Genomic DNA, 17,698 nt, shown 5'->3' on the forward strand with positions numbered 1-17,698 from the left:
CATATATGCATGGCATAATAACATCCACTTTTTCAAGAACAAAAAGCTGCTTCTTTATTGATTTATCAGTAAAAAAGAAAACCGTGTAGCCAGCGAGAGACTTAAAGAATAGAAAATCATAAAAGATGATTAATAATGAAATTAAACAGGCAAGGGTAGCAATTGAAAACTTGCAGTATCGCTGCCAACAGTCGAAAACAATCGCTACATTATGGGCTTAGTTTTTTTATCCTAAAACACTTTAGAAGGCAGTAGAGATAAGGAGCAATGAAATAGTACAATAGACCAGAAATCTGTAAGTAAAGACCAACCGGAAGTCTCGAAGTAGACACATTCTGATTTACTAATTTACTATAGATGATGAAATTTTCTAATTTACTATAGATGATGATGTTTTTTTTTTATACTTCATACTTTAGTGATAAAAGCAAAAGAAATAAAATTAAATATAAATATGTGAAATTAGTTTTTAGTACTATATAAAAATCATTTTAAGAAAGATAATAAAGTATTAGAGATAAAATTTTGCAAAATTGGATTCAAATTTGCTCTTCAGATTTTCATACACTTGAGAACTAATATACATAATAACTATACCGGTGGGAATATCGAGTAATAAATTACGATAAATCAAGTTTAATATGTTTTAATGATAATATTTTGGTAACGACCTAAGATGTAATGAAACGTCCTTGTGTTACCGAGATAATCGTATAATTTAAATATTCTTCATACAACACAAATATAATAAAAATAATTACTAATTATGTGTGCAATGTTTATTTAGATCATGAATTTTATGTGAATATGTAAAACAAAATTATTTATGAACCTTAAAGATGAACGCAATGAATAAATAAAATTCTTAAATGATTCTTGATTTTACATAATAAATAAATAATCATCACGAGCAATGATTCAAATTCATATGTACATACTTTAAATTTATTTTGGGGGTAAGAATGTGTTGTTTACAGGTATTGTAATGAATTAGTATAAATATGTAGATCTGAATGTTATTAAATCATTACAAAGTTAGTACTTCTCATCTTCATTTGAATCAATTTTATTATTTTAGTTTAGGTATAGTTACTTAGAAGTGTGGTAGCACTATGAAGGTAATTCAATTAAAAAAAAAAAATTATTGTTAATATTGTGATTCAAGCATTAATTTAAAAAAAAATATTTTGTGATTAGATTTTTATACCATTATGTGCACTATTGGCGTTAGCCACAAGTGAACCACCTGTACCAAACAATCAATATTTACCACCGGGACAATCAGGATCAATACCTTCATCTTCATATGTAGTACCAGAAAGAAATAGTGGATTAGGATCAAATTTTGGCGCACCAAGTCAATCATACGGTGTTCCAGGTGTAAATAGTGGGGCTCCAAGTCAATCATATGGTGTTCCCGGTGTTAACAGTGGTGCTCCAAGTCAATCTTACGGTGCACCTGGTGCTAATAGTGGTGTACCTAGCCAATCTTACGGTGTTCCAGGTGCAAATGGCGGTGCTCCAAGTGAATCTTATGGTGTTCCAGGAGTAAACAGTGGTGTGCCAAGTTCTTCTTATGGTGTTCCAGGTGTAAATAGTGGTGTTCCAAGTCAATCCTATGGTGTACCATCATCACGTGGAAATGGACGATTTGGTGGACGATTGGGAAGCAATGGTAATGGATTGGGTAAACGTCCATCTTCATCTTTAGGTGGTGCAAGGCGGCCATCCACACAATATGGAGCTCCTGGAAATGGAATAACTGATGCAGTTATTCGTCCAAGCACAGAATATGGAGCACCTGGTTTTAACAGCCAACAACCAAACAATGAGTATCTTCCTCCGAGTTCAAATGATTTAGGGTTAGGAGGAAATGGTGGTTATGACTACAGTCGTGGTGGTAATGGAAATGGATACGATGAAGGTCCATCAGTAAGTTTTTTTTTTTCAATTTATATTGAAACAATTGCTCATAAATGAATTTTTAGGAGCCAGCCAACTATGAATTTGAATATATGGTAAATGATCCACCATCAGGAAATGATTTTGGTCATAAAGAATCTCGTCAAGGGGACTTTACTCAAGGTCGATACTATGTATTACTTCCTGACGGACGTACACAAATTGTAGAGTATGAAGCAGATCAAGGAGGTTACAGACCCACCATCCGTTATGAAGGTGAAGCCAATACCAATGGTAATGGAAATGGTAATGGATATGGTCGTGGACCAGCAGGACAAAATGGTGGATACAGTTCAAACGGTGGATATGCTTCAAATGGAGGATACAATTACTGATCAATTGTATTTGACAAAGCTACCTTGTGTTCCGATGACTGTTAAAACACTCTCGTTTGTAGAGTGATTATTAACTTTGTTCATCCTATACTTTAAGACAAAATTTGGTAACTTATTTAATGATTAATGTTATCGTTGAAGAAGAGAATTTATTATTTATTTATTTTTTATATTTTATTTTTTATTTTTGTAAATAAAATGCTTTAAAACTTTATTTATTTTCGTTTTTGTTATGATTCGATAAGCTAAATTCATTTCCTAACATTACATATTTTTGTTGGAACTAACTTCAGACGATTGAAATACGAACGCGAAATTCCAAAACACATTAATAGTCCTGAATTTAACAATTACAAGCTTCTATTTTTTAATAGTTTCCAAAGTTCAGAGCTTTTAAATGCATAGTAAGAAAATGGCTTTTTTTTTAATTTTAAAGAGAAGGTGATAATAATTAGTTTACCATTCATCTTTGGATGACTATATTTTTTAGCTTCTGCATAAAATGAGGAGAATTTTACAAGTTGAACGATTGGATAATATATCAAAAAATGCGTGTTCAATTTTTCTTTGCTCTAATCTTACTTAGTTATTTGAAAGCGTATACCATTATTTAATGGCCGCACGGTATTCACTTTCCTATTTTTGATTAGCAGAAAATTATATCTTATTCCTTCGATAGCTTCGATATTCTATCTTATTCCCCATGCCTATCTTTTTCCGATACAAAAGGTTCAATCATAGATTTTTTCTCTGAAGAATTGTAGAATTGAGAAAATTTTTTTAAATTGGGTTAACAAATGTTTTGTTATGTTAACAGCAAAGAACATTTTACACGTTATTCCACTAAAACCTATTAAATTTTCAGAATCTCCGAGGTAGATTCGAAAAAATGAGGCAGTTTTCCAATTCATCATCTTGTCGTTTCAAATACTTTTTTTTTTTTTTAATTTCCTCCAATTTAATATTTCTCTCTTTTAATCATTGAAGTTCATCCAACGCGTTGAAATAGTTCCTTATTAGATCTTCGACTCCTACCAAAATTATAGAACCGTGATACAAATTTCGACCATTTCTATTTTAAGGACATTCATGCTATTTTATTTTGGCATTCGTGGAATAAAATAACTATTTCAGATATTTTTTACATTATTTTTGGCTTTATGAACACACGACAAAAATCTAGGTTTCTTAATTCTGAAAACTTGTGAAATAAGCTGAGCCTTATTTGGAAATGTAGTATTCAATGTGAAATATTTATATATAAATAAATCGCGGCTTGTGATACCATATATTCAAATAATAAAGCATAATTTATAGAAATTTAATGACAGCTTTGCAAAGCTCCAACACAAGATTATCTATTAAGGTGATAATGATTTCATTTTAATGTACCTTGTGACATTATCTTTAAGAAAACCTTTTCTGTCTGAAAATAATTGAGTGTAAATGAGTAGATACATTAAATTATGAAAATTTCATATACGAAATCAATTACTTAAGAAGAAGTACATTATTACGGGATAGTACGTAAATGCAGGAGCTTTTTATTTTAATTAAAAAGTAGGAAACACTAAATAATTTTTTTTAATTTTAAACAATAACGCAGTTTCTAAAACTTAAATATGAACAAAAAAAAACTTTTGAACAACAAAATCAACTTTTAAACAAACCTAATCAATTAAATGTCCGTGCCGATCGAAAAATTCGGCTATCAGTTTACTCATAGATTTATTACAAATATTCTATGTTTAGTATCACTTTCTCTGGTACCTATGACAAGTTTTATTATTTAATCTCAAAATTTTTCGAACTTGCGTTCATTCTCAAGAGATTCAATTTAAGTTAATTATATTTAAATATTGATTAGAATGAATAAATTGTTTTTAGAGCTTTTTCAAATTATTTTTATTTTATTTTATTTTTTTAATTATCGGTTTTACGATTTCTGTAAACATATTCTGAAATCTAGTGATAGTGAACCTTATTGCGGGAGTCTTCTGTAATTAAAATACGAAGTAATTATTTTTAACTCTCATTTTCAATTGGCATTAAAATTATTAAAATATTTTATGCCAATAGATGCAGAAAATACCATACATTGTTGTAAGGTAACTACGGGATGTGTTGTTTTTTATTTTATTTGTATAATTAAGCCTAAAATATTTGCCTTTTATGAGAAATATTTAGAACCTATGAAAATTCAATTATAATTTCTATTAATTTAATTAATTTATTTACGATAATATTTTTATTCATTTTATAGCATAAAATTGCTACCACAAAATGCTAATATTAGATTAAAAAATTTCCTTTTAATTTATCTATGTCAAGTGTATATCCCGGAAATATGTACATCTATTCCCGGATTTAGATTCAAAGTCAAATTTAATCTTGAATTAAAGACAAACTCTAAGAAACAGAAAATTAACATTTAGTACTATAAATTGAAGACTTTGGTGTGAAAATTGTCCAAAACTAATTGTCAATAATCATTTTGCACGACAAACCAATTTTCATGGTGAAAATATTTGTATTTATTTTAATAATCAGCCTCAAAGTGCTTTATGCTTAAGCATCTCGTAATTTGGCACATTTTCCTTTACTTAAGGATATATTAAAAAATAAAATATCATATACAAAAATTAAAAAGTGAATGACATTCTTCTAATATTTTTAAAGAATATATACATACAATGCCTATGCTGACTTTGGTTGGTTCAGAAAATTATTGCTGATAGCATTCAGGATAGACACATCTAACATACAGATAACTTTTCCGATTTTGAGTGCATATCATTCAATTTATCGGATCAAAACAAAAACGAAAATAAATAAAGTTTTAAAGCATTTTATTTACAAAAATAAAAAATAAAATATAAAAAATAAATAAATAATAAATTCTCTTCTTCAACGATAACATTAATCATTAAATAAGTTACCAAATTTTGTCTTAAAGTATAGGATGAACAAAGTTAATAATCACTCTACAAACGAGAGTGTTTTAACAGTCATCGGAACACAAGGTAGCTTTGTCAAATACAATTGATCAGTAATTGTATCCTCCATTTGAAGCATATCCACCGTTTGAACTGTATCCACCATTTTGTCCTGCTGGTCCACGACCATATCCATTACCATTTCCATTACCATTGGTATTGGCTTCACCTTCATAACGGATGGTGGGTCTGTAACCTCCTTGATCTGCTTCATACTCTACAATTTGTGTACGTCCGTCAGGAAGTAATACATAGTATCGACCTTGAGTAAAGTCCCCTTGACGAGATTCTTTATGACCAAAATCATTTCCTGATGGTGGATCATTTACCATATATTCAAATTCATAGTTGGCTGGCTCCTAAAAATTCATTTATGAGCAATTGTTTCAATATAAATTGAAAAAAAAAAACTTACTGATGGACCTTCATCGTATCCATTTCCATTACCACCACGACTGTAGTCATAACCACCATTTCCTCCTAACCCTAAATCATTTGAACTCGGAGGAAGATACTCATTGTTTGGTTGTTGGCTGTTAAAACCAGGTGCTCCATATTCTGTGCTTGGACGAATAACTGCATCAGTTATTCCATTTCCAGGAGCTCCATATTGTGTGGATGGCCGCCTTGCACCACCTAAAGATGAAGATGGACGTTTACCCAATCCATTACCATTGCTTCCCAATCGTCCACCAAATCGTCCATTTCCACGTGATGATGGTACACCATAGGATTGACTTGGAACACCACTATTTACACCTGGAACACCATAAGAAGAACTTGGCACACCACTGTTTACTCCTGGAACACCATAAGATTCACTTGGAGCCCCGCCATTTGCACCTGGAACACCGTAAGATTGGCTAGGTATACCACTATTAGCACCAGGTGCACCGTAAGATTGACTTGGAGCACCACTGTTAACACCGGGAACACCATATGATTGACTTGGAGCCCCACTATTTACACCTGGAACACCGTATGATTGACTTGGTGCGCCAAAATTTGATCCTAATCCACTATTTCTTCCTGGCACTCCATATGAAGATGAAGGTATTGATCCTGATTGTCCCGGTGGTAAATATTGATTGTTTGGTACAGGTGGTTCACATGTGGCTAACGCCAATAGTGCACATAATGGTATAAAAATCTAATCACAAAATATTTTTTTTAAATTAATGCTTGAATCACAATATTAACAATAATTTTTTTTTTTTTAATTGAATTACCTTCATAGTGCTACCACACTTCTAAGTAACTATACCTAAACTAAAATAATAAAATTGATTCAAATGAAGATGAGAAGTACTAACTTTGTAATGAATTTAATAACATTCAGATCTACTTATTTATACTAATTCATTACAATACCTGTAAACATTACATTCCTACCCCCAAATTAAATTAAAAGTAGTAAAGTTTTTTAATATTTGATTTATTCATTAACTGTTTTCGTATTTATAATTTCGGGAATTTTTATTTAATGATTTGTCTGGTTTATTTCCATTTTACGTTATTAAATTTAATAAAGTTTTTTTTTTTTTAAATTTGTAAATTTTGATAAAATAGATAAGTACAGAATGAACTGTGTGATCACAATATAGGAGGTCAAAAAACAGACAAGGGAAATTGATTCTTATCATAGAAAATGCTTAGTGTGAGTGACCCGAAAGGACGAGTGAAAAGATTTTAAAAGAATTTAAGCGGACCATAACTTGATCTAGAAAAGTAGGAAGCGGGAAAATAAGACCTACCTATATAGTTTTTTGAAGAAAATTAAGAATCTGTTTGTTTAATTATCAGCTTTACGTTCTAAAACTATCGATAATGAAGGTTGTTTTATTAATCCAAGTGCCAGAGCAAAACGCCATTGTTGATAACGTGACGAATATGCTTGGTTGACTCACGATTTCAAGATTTACAGCTTCAGGAAGGAACTTTATGTCGTTTTTTTTTTCGTTACATATTATAATTATTGCCGAAAAAATAAGGAAATTATCGCTTATAAAAACCATTTGAACGTTAAAATTATAGACTGAAATTAAGACTAATTATTAAAATGATTTGTTTTACAAGTATTTTATGAATAGTTTTCATCGAAAAACAAGTGAATATAAACAATTGACTGAGTTAATTGATGAAATACCCTGTGTAGACAGTGTTGAATAAAAGGGTTTTTAAAATAATTTTCTAGAAATTATGTTTTTCGATTTTTAAAAATATTTTCTCAAGTTCCCTAATTGAGCTACCCTACAAATTTTTAACTAATTAATTTGCACCCCGACGGAAAAACAATGATGAATATGAAAAATGTTTCAAGCAAAAGTTGTTTATTTTTATATGAGGAATATTTAATTTTAAACTTTGGTCCTGTCATTTAAGGTTTACAAGATGGATCTTATGGACCCAAGACCCAGTTGATCTATGTTGCTCATTTACGAACTCTGCCTCAATTTTTGACGTAAAAAGCTATAAAAATTTCAGCTTGATCCCTTTTCATTTGTGAGCTATCGTTTTGATAAACGAGCAGGCGAACAGACGGACAGACAGACAACCGGAAATGGTATGTACCTTTACCAAAATTAATGCTCTTAGCATTAATATTTTTAAGCATTACTAACTTGTGGCTTAACATAATTTACCTTGATATATTTCATATATAGAGTTTTCATCGATGAAAAATATGATTGTAGGCATTCTGGATTTAAGATCAAGGTTGAAAACATTGAAAGAAAAAGAAGCATAGTCTCGAAAATCATCGAGTTTTCACCGAATAAAAAAAGGACTGGATTTAAGTTAAAAAGTTGAAAACACCGAAAGAAAAAAATCATAGCCTTGTAAAATATTTGTATTTAGTAAATTAATAATTTCGATTGATCTACTAAACTCAATGAATGAAACGAATTAAAAAATTACAAAAAAAGAAGATTTCAAAACGCTTTTTCAATTAATTAAATATGTTTTTATATTTTGGCAACTGAAATAACTGATTCAAAATATTTATTTATAAAATTATATATTAATATTATAAATTTACAAACAATAAAATAATTCTTTCTTTAATATGTGTTTAAAATATTTTACATTTATAAATTGGTTTATGTAATACCCACGTTTAGTTGTTGTCGGACTAATTTAATTAAAAATTAAACAAAAGAGATTTTTTTTTGAAATATATTCACAAAAATTTTTTTTTTACATTTGTTGTTTCTTATTTTTTAATGCAAACTATTATTATATATTTTACACATCATTATATCTGAATTTATTACAGATTTATTAATAATTATTATACTTATACTTATACAAACTGAAATTATTGTTAAATTAATGTACTACTAAATTTAGACAAATGTATTGTAATTTAAATATGATTTTTTATACCATGTATATGAAATATACCAAGGTATACTAAGTTTAGTCCCAAATTTGAAACGCTTAAAATATTGATGTTATGAACAAAATTTTGGTAAATGTGTTCATAAAATCACCTAATTAGTCCATTTATGGTTGTCTGTCTGTCTGTCGTCTTTTTATAGCGTGCTGAAGACTAAAAAGTGAGGTAGAGTTTGTAAATGAGCAACATAGGTCAATTGGGTGTTGGGTCCGTAGGACCCATCTTGTAAATCATTAGAGATAGAACAAAAGTTTAAATTTAAATAATTTTTTCGTAAACATCACTGTTTACCAGCTGTGAGAGCGCAAATTGTATAGTGTGTATTATATTGGAATATCAGTTATATATGTGTGACATGTATGTATGTGTAATGTGACAGAGTAATCAACACTGTCTATACAGTCAATTGTTTGTTTTCACTTGTTTGTATAGTAAATTTAAGATTATAAATCTAGCAAGTTTTTAAAAGATTTCCAAGTAAATTGGCAACATAGGACTAACCGACCATTAGCCAATACTATTTACTACTTTTAACACTCTTTTATTAGCTTGATCTGTATGTATGTTTGAATGTAACAGAATCTTTCAACGTAATTTTCCGCAACTTGTAAACGTCCGATTAGTTCAAAATTTCCAATGTTATCAAGGAAGAATGATAATAAAATAATTTTATCCTAGTATCCTGACCAGGATCATCAGGATAATATTAATAAATTAAACTTTTGTTCTATCTGGAATGGTTTACAAGATGGGACTGCTTACAAAGAACTGTTTAAAGAACCAATTGACCTATGTTGCTCATTTCAACGGAACGGTTCATTTCATCATCAACGGAAATGGTCTAATTAGATGAATTTATGAACTCATTTTCCAAAATTTTATACGGAGCACCAATACTTTTAAGTGTTATAAATTTATATTAGACTTATATACAGGGTATAAAAACGTAATTAAATAAGTGTTTTCTAATAAACAAAAATGAAAATTGCATTATATGCCTAAAGCAAATATGACCTGGTTAGATAAGGTACTTTGCATAAATCCAAGAGACCCGAGTTCGACTCCTGGTTTCTGTGTATTTTTTTTCAATTCTCTTTAATTAAAACTTAATGTTTTAAAAGATACAGACAGTATGGAATTGAAGATTAAGAGACCGAATGAGAGAAAGATAAAGTTTCTTTATTAAATGAAAATTTCAGAATGGCCTGTAAAAGCAAGATAATGAATTAAGGGCCAGGCCAAAAAAAAATGCGTAATCGCAATCCTACGGCAATCATAACTGAATTTTATTTATTTATTATACATACATAAGGGCTGACTGACCAGCCCTGTTCTAACATTTAACTGACTAAGAGTCATAACTGTTATTTATATGCAATGTACAATCTGTATAACAATTTTCAGCTTTAGTAAATTCATTTAAATACCACGAAAATCATAATCGATTCTGACTAACCTCAGTGTGAGTGTGTGCACAACTACTATAACCATATCCTCAAATAATCAGCTTTAGTAAATTCATCGAATTTTTTTTTTGGCCTGGCTCTCCCATTATTAGTAGATGAATTAGAATCCCTATTATTTTAAGGTATCTCTTTATCATACACTGTCTGAAGACAACAGTCAATTTAGGATTTTAATTCTTTTGGTTTAATTAAACTTGAATTATTGAGTGTTTTGACTAATCCAGAAGTATAAGGGTTTCAAATTATGAGTATTTTGAAAATTTTTATAAAATTTTATTTATTTATTTATTTATTTTTTTAAATAGTCGAATTTTTTTATTCCAATAGGATTTTTAGTAATAAATGATGCAAAGCCTTTCTGCTTTTTTAACCGACTTCAAACAAAAACGGAGGGGGTTATCAATTCGACTGTATTTTTTTTTATGTGTTACCTCAGAACATTTGACTGGATGAACTGATTTTGATGATTCTTTATCTGTTTGAAAGCTGGTGCTACCCGTGTGGTCCCATTTCATTTTAGTCCAGTTCTGACAACGGCATCCATGAGAAAACCATTAAAGTCTTAAATTTGCATTAAGTATGCACGAAAAGAGGACGAATAACTCAATATCATGCCAACCAATCTCGATAATTCTTTTTTTAGTGACAAATTAGTTAGTGTACTTCAGATTCACTAAAAATCACAAAATAAAAAAAACTTATAAAAAAAGAAAACCGACTTCTAAAGAAAAACTTTTTCAAAACAAATTAATATGCACTAAAAAGTAAAAAAATCAAAACGATTATTATAATGTAGTTATAATTATTGTTATTTTTGGAGTCGTTGTCAGCCAAGCTAATGATGCAAACTGTTCTGTCAAAGTTGTTTCCTTGGCTGACAAAAAAAGTTTTTAAAAGTTTTCTTTATCCAATATAAAAATATCTCATATTACACAACACAGAAAAAAGAACTGGACTAATAAACGAAATGCTATACAAATATTCAGAATCCTAAACCAATTCAGCTTTAGGATAAAAAAAATATTTTTCAAAAAATGAATAAACTGTATCAACAAGTTTTTATTAAATTTCAAAATAAACATTGTAATATGCCGTAATTACGATTAGCGAACAAGATGATACGAACTATAAATCCAAATTTTATTTTATCCGAGAATAATTTTTATTGGCAATCAAGTTTTTATGTCGTAATTCTTAATACACACTGGAATAATATAATAGACATATAAGCAAGCGAAAAAAAATTACATATGCCTTATTATCTTAAAAAAAATTACATAAAAACTTAAAAACCTATCTTTAAAAATATAGCCGATGGGCGATGCTACAATTTAAATTATAATTAATTTATATGTATCATCATTATCAAAATATGTACATCGTTCGTCCTTGCCTTTTAAAATTTGTATGAAATTGGGACCTTTAACATGGTAAACACAGAGCATATAAAATAATAGTATAATTAATTATATATTGCAATATTTATTTAGATCATAAATTTGATGTACGTTTATATGTAAAACTAAATTTATTTATGTACTTTAAAGATGAACGCAATGAATAAATAAAATTATTAAATGATTCTTGATTTTACATAATAAATAAATAATCATCACGAGCAATGATTCAAATTCATATGTACATACTTTAAATTTATTTTGGGGGTAAGAATGTGTTGTTTACAGGTATTGTAATGAATTAGTATAAATATGTAGATCTGAATGTTATTAAATCATTACAAAGTTAGTACTTCTCATCTTCATTTGAATCAATTTTATTATTTTAGTTTAGGTATAGTTACTTAGAAGTGTGGTAGCACTATGAAGGTAATTCAATTAAAAAAAAAAAATTATTGTTAATATTGTGATTCAAGCATTAATTTAAAAAAAAATATTTTGTGATTAGATTTTTATACCATTATGTGCACTATTGGCGTTAGCCACAAGTGAACCACCTGTACCAAACAATCAATATTTACCACCGGGACAATCAGGATCAATACCTTCATCTTCATATGGAGTACCAGGAAGAAATAGTGGTTTAGGATCAAATTTTGGTGCTCCAAGTCAATCATATGGTGTTCCAGGTGTAAATAGTGGGGCTCCAAGTCAATCATACGGCGTTCCAGGTGTAAACAATGGTGCTCCAAGTCAATCATACGGTGCACCAGGTGCTAATAGTGGTGTTCCAAGCCAATCTTATGGTGTTCCAGGTGTAAATAGTCGTGTCCCAAGTCAATCTTATGGTGTACCATCATCACGTGGAAATGGACGCTTTGGTGGACGATTGGGAAGCAATGGTAATGGATTGGGTAAACGTCCATCTTCATCTTTCGGTGGTGCACGACGACCATCTTCAACATATGGAGCTCCTGGAAATGGAATAACTGCTGCAGTGATTCGCCCAAGCACAGAATATGGAGCACCAGGTTTCAATAACCAACAACCAAACAATGCCTACTTACCACCAAATGGTAATGGACTTGGAAATGGCGGTTACAATTATGGACGAGGTGGAAACGGCTATGATGATGGTCCATCTGTGAGTTTTGTTTTTGTGAATCAAGTTAATAAGGTATTTCAAATTTTAATTTTTTAGGAACCAGCCAACTACGAATTTGAATATATGGTAAATGACCCACCATCAGGTAATGATTTTGGCCATAAAGAAGCTCGTCAAGGTGACTTTACTCAAGGTCGATACTATGTATTACTTCCTGACGGTCGTACACAAATTGTAGACTATGAAGCCGATCAAGATGGCTATAGACCTACCATCCGTTATGAAGGCGAAGCCAATACCAATGGTAATGGTAATGGATATGGTCGTGGCCCAGCAGGACAAAATGGTGGATATAGTTCGAATGGTCAATATGCTTCAAATGGAGGATACAATTATTAATGATATATTTTTAATATGTGATAGGAACACTTAATTTATATTTTGTATAAAAAATTTTTTATTTTTGTAAATAAAGTTGTATAAAAAAAATTTAATTCTTTTCAATTAATTAAGAAGACCATAGCTTCCTGAGAAAAAAACAATTAGGTATATTTATAATAAACTACGGTTATGGCAACAGTCTGTGGGAAGCTACCTTTCAAAGTCCAGCTAATTCTTAAAGTCTGTTCTTTCTTAATAGAAGTTTAAATGGTCTTTATTGTGACTCCTCATCGACAGTTTCCCTTCTCATTACTTCCCCTAAAATCAGTTAAAGTAGTTCTCGTTGTCAATTTTTTGGAATATAAATAAATTATTTTGGGATATTATTGGTTTTATTTTTTGTGATTGCACAGAACGATATTCTTCGATGTTAGCACCCGACTTGAGTATCCCTCGGATTGCTTGATATACAAATTTTTTGATTTCTCAATAACATATCTTCGATATGCAGCATATTATTTCATGGCTCAAGAATATTTAAAGAATAACAAAGATGACTGGAAACAATTAGTCCAATCATCTTAGAGTTTTACAGTGAAATCTAACGGAATAGGCTGAATATTTGTACAAAACTTTATTTTGATTATACAAATGTTGCATCAAAAGTCACATATAATCACGTGTGAGCGTTCATAGATATTCAAGGTCAAAGGTTGCAAAAATCAGTTTTTTGTAGAATATTTCGTTTCCTTTGCCTTCAATCGTATTTACATTTATTATAAAAGATGTAGAGGATAAAATTTTCAACAAATTTTGTATGAAACCTGTTTTTAAACGTTGCACCGTTTTTCAAATAAAGGGCGCCCAAGGTGGAGCTCTCAACTATACGTACCTTAGAACAGGGTCAATATTTATCAAATAATAATTTATGTAGGTAGTATTTAATGAATTATTACGTAAAAAACCTAATAACAGACTGGGTCAATCAGGAATCCTAGTCTATTATATGTAACCAATCAAAAACGGATGGCTGTATCCCTTGCTAATTATTTAGCCTTCATTAATAAACTTGGTGCTCTCTTTGTGGTGCCCTTTCCTATAAGTTTGTCTTTCTCGCTAATTTTGTTTTAGTCTTCGTTAATGAACTTCGTGCCCCTTGCTGTGCCTTTTTATACAAATTTGTCTTTTCCCCACTTTTTTAAGACTTTAAAACCCACTTTGGACTCCCCTGCGGTGCCTTATTTCAAGATTCCAGTGGGAAACCGTTGCTTGCTTCACTTCTTTGTGTTCTTTTTCGCTGATATAAAAGGCGGTCAAAATCAATCTATATGCAAATAAAAACTTAATCGTTAATTTTTTAGTTTTTAAATGAAATTTGATTCCAGATCAGAGTCACCATCTATGTGAGTGCTAAGAGCCTTACACCTTAATTGCGGATATAACGTAATTTTGTATCCAGCCAAATTTTAGAAAAGTACAATAATATTTTAATTATTAAGAAATAAATGATTTTAATAAACAATGCTGTCTATCTTGTCTGTTTGTAACTCCCACATATTTTTTAAATAATTTGTTTGACAATCAGTGAATAAACCCGGCTGACTTATTTTAACACACATAGGTATATATTATATAATACGGAAACATTAGTATAATTTTGCAATAACTGTAACTTGTAAAAATGTATTTTATATATGAATTAAAATTATTATAAAGGATTTCTCATTTAAAATGATAGAACTTTACTTCAAAAAGTATTCCATGGAAATTTGTAATACGATCCATATATAACCATATGTATTTAATTTACTGAGTACGAATATGAATTTGTGAATAATTTTAGAATAAAATCAAAATAGTCATCAAATCAATAATCATATTCATCAATTATACTGTAAATATTTATTGAATTAATTCTTTGCATATTACAAATGATGATTTTATATAGAAAATAAATACAGTCAAACCTGGATAAGCGAGAGTTCAAGGAAGCACAATCTCATTCTCGCTTATAGAGGTTTCTCACTAACTCGAGTTTCTCGCTAATGCAGGTACATGGGTAGCGTTTCTCTCTTTTAGAGGTACGCAGCTAGTCACAGCAAGTACGAATGTGTTCCTCCTAAATAATATAAATAAATAAAGCTCGACTGTCGCTTATAGTAGCAGTCTCACTTACGGAGGTCCATAAGGGAAAAACGACTCTCTCTTGACAGAGGTTTCTGTTTCTCGCTAAAAGAGGTTTTGGGAGCTTAAAATGACGGGTCCTGGCTATTACTCTCACATGTAGAATTTTCTCACTTATCCAGTTCTCACTTACCCAGGTTTGACTGTACTCTAATAGTTCATGTACCAGTAAGAATGCTTTTAATAAAAAAATAAAATGAATCATAAAAGTTATTTACAACAACGACATCTGCATTTATTAAACTTATTTTTAAAATTAATTAATAGTTATTAATTTTCGTCACAATTATTATCACTAAAATTATTACGACGTTGCAATGTTTTTGACAAATAAATTTTCAACGACTTATACCGTACAAAGCCGAGCATCCGCAATCTACACAACGACTTTTTCACAATTTCTGAAGGACATGAAAAAAAGTATTTGCATTGCTGCAGGTAGATTGAAAAATTCATAAAAATTCATAATTCTACAATAGATAAAATTAAAAAGTGCTGGAGGATTAACTATATTTGATCAAACTTCACGCTTTGAAGATGATCGCATGTTGTTTGATTATTTACCGAACGGGTTTATTTTAAAACTCTTTTCATGTTGGCATTACGGTAAGTAGACCAAACGGAAAAACCATTTTCATTAAAAAAAAATCAATAACTGCTGGATATATTTGGCTGGTATTGTGAATCACAAAAATTGCCGCGCCTTTTTTAATAACACAACAAATTATATAATATTTCTTACATAAGTTGTTTATTTTATAATAAAATTTCTATCATTTTAAATGAAACACTCTTTGCAATTAAAAATACTTATTAGTTAGTATCTTTATAATAATAATTCATTTTAAAATAATAATAATGTATCTATTTTCAATTTCCGTACTTGAAAAAGTAATTAAACGACTTGAAAAACTAATTTTTAAATATTTTGATTAATTTGAATAATTATATCACTTTAATATATAGGTTATGCCGCAATGACCTCATTCAGGCAATCCAGCGAATACAATTCAAGTAGATACAGTTCTTAGACATTTTATGATCTAAAATACCGCTGACCTTTTTTTTATAATTAGAAAAATTATAGAAAATATATTTCACTACTAACAATCTGTTACTTTTTCTTGCAATATAATTACTTTAGTATATCACTCGTCATCGTCAAAGATGCAACGAATTTTGTATTTTCAAAACTACTTAGAACATATTATTTATCGACACTGTACATTCCAAAATTTTTCCGATTTCTTGCAAATTTTTAAATGGACAACTTACTTCCGGAATTTGATGAAACTGTAACCAATAAATAGAAAAATAGTGTTCATTTAGTAATTGAATGAATAGTTTTTGGGATATAATCTAGAATCCTGTTCGGAAAGCTTTTATTTCGGATCGGTCCTGAAGATATCTTAAAAAATCATTTTCGTCAATTGAGCTATTTTTTGGTTCCTTAGTACCAAAAATAATCCATAGAGACGGAAATGTAGTTAATTCTGCGATTGATCGAAATTTCTGAGGTACGTGGTTGAAGAAATTTAGTCGATATTGTAGAAATTACTTGTTTAATTGAAAACAAGACAATTATTTTTTAGTTTGTAGCAATTTTCTTTGGAAAAATGGAGGAATTTACAATAAAGTTGTTGTTATCTACATAATTTAATAATACTTTTTAAATAAGACAATTTTTTCGCAATTATCGGATCCATTTAACGATTGGTTGAACAGTTTTTCGCCTTAATATGTACAAAACTCTGTACAAAAAGTTTTTGTTTCTGGGCGATTCTGAAAATATCTCGAAAATACTCACTTTATCATCAAAGAAGCTTGAATTTTATGTTTTTATAATCTAATTGTCGAAAATAATAAAATTTTCGAGGTATCGGCTCAATAAATTGTTCCGGGGTATCATACATTGTATACAATTTCAAACGTTATCTCAGAAGCTACTTGTCCAATTGTTAAAAGAGCTTTTTTGCATATCTTGGTTAAAATTATTCTAGAAAATTATTTGTATTCAAATCAAAGAAAAAAAAGCGGTCTAGGTGCGAACCGAAAGGTCCACACGACTAACTTCCCAGTGTAAAGGATACAAATCATGACTTCATCAATTAATATTTAAAATTTTTTTTTGTAAAATTTTTTTTTTCCCATTTTACCTTCCACTGACATCCAGCGGGGGCTTCGCAACCCTTTGCAACCCGAGCGGGGACTTCGTATAAATACATACATACATACATACATGTGCACACACGGGCATCCTTTTAAAAACCATACTATTCGATTCTAAAGGCCTTGAAACGTGGAGATATGTCTAAATTTTCAATTTGAAAAATCAGACCCATTATAATAACTATCCCACTGGGAAGTTAAAAATTCTCGATTTGTTGTAGATCTCCATAGGTTACTTAATTTGAAAATATCAAGAAAATAAAAAACCAAATTAACCTATTACCATAAATTCTTTTACAGAGAAGA

At 29.8% G+C, this 17,698-nt stretch overlaps 2 protein-coding genes across 2 annotated transcripts; one reads left to right on the forward strand and one right to left on the reverse strand.

Annotated features, from left to right (window-relative positions):
• Nucleotides 1-1,043: 1,043 nt before the first annotated feature.
• Nucleotides 1,044-13,081, forward strand: LOC123292964 (pro-resilin-like). The gene is made up of 7 exons (XM_044873678.1): nt 1,044-1,118; nt 1,198-1,932; nt 1,989-2,289; nt 5,801-6,013; nt 11,842-11,846; nt 12,062-12,697; nt 12,755-13,081. The coding sequence occupies exons 1-7, from the start codon at nt 1,113-1,115 to the stop codon at nt 13,055-13,057; spliced, it is 2,199 nt and encodes a 732-aa protein (XP_044729613.1). The 5' UTR covers nt 1,044-1,112; the 3' UTR covers nt 13,058-13,081.
• LOC123291708 (pro-resilin-like) lies at nt 5,204-6,597 on the reverse strand. The gene is made up of 3 exons (XM_044872100.1): nt 6,523-6,597; nt 5,709-6,443; nt 5,204-5,652 (listed from the first exon to the last, which is right to left on the reverse strand). The coding sequence occupies exons 1-3, from the start codon at nt 6,526-6,528 to the stop codon at nt 5,344-5,346; spliced, it is 1,050 nt and encodes a 349-aa protein (XP_044728035.1). The 5' UTR covers nt 6,529-6,597; the 3' UTR covers nt 5,204-5,343.
• Nucleotides 13,082-17,698: the final 4,617 nt, after the last annotated feature.

This window comes from Chrysoperla carnea, chromosome 2, assembly GCF_905475395.1.
Source record: "Chrysoperla carnea chromosome 2, inChrCarn1.1, whole genome shotgun sequence".
Lineage (NCBI taxonomy): Eukaryota > Metazoa > Arthropoda > Insecta > Neuroptera > Chrysopidae > Chrysoperla > Chrysoperla carnea.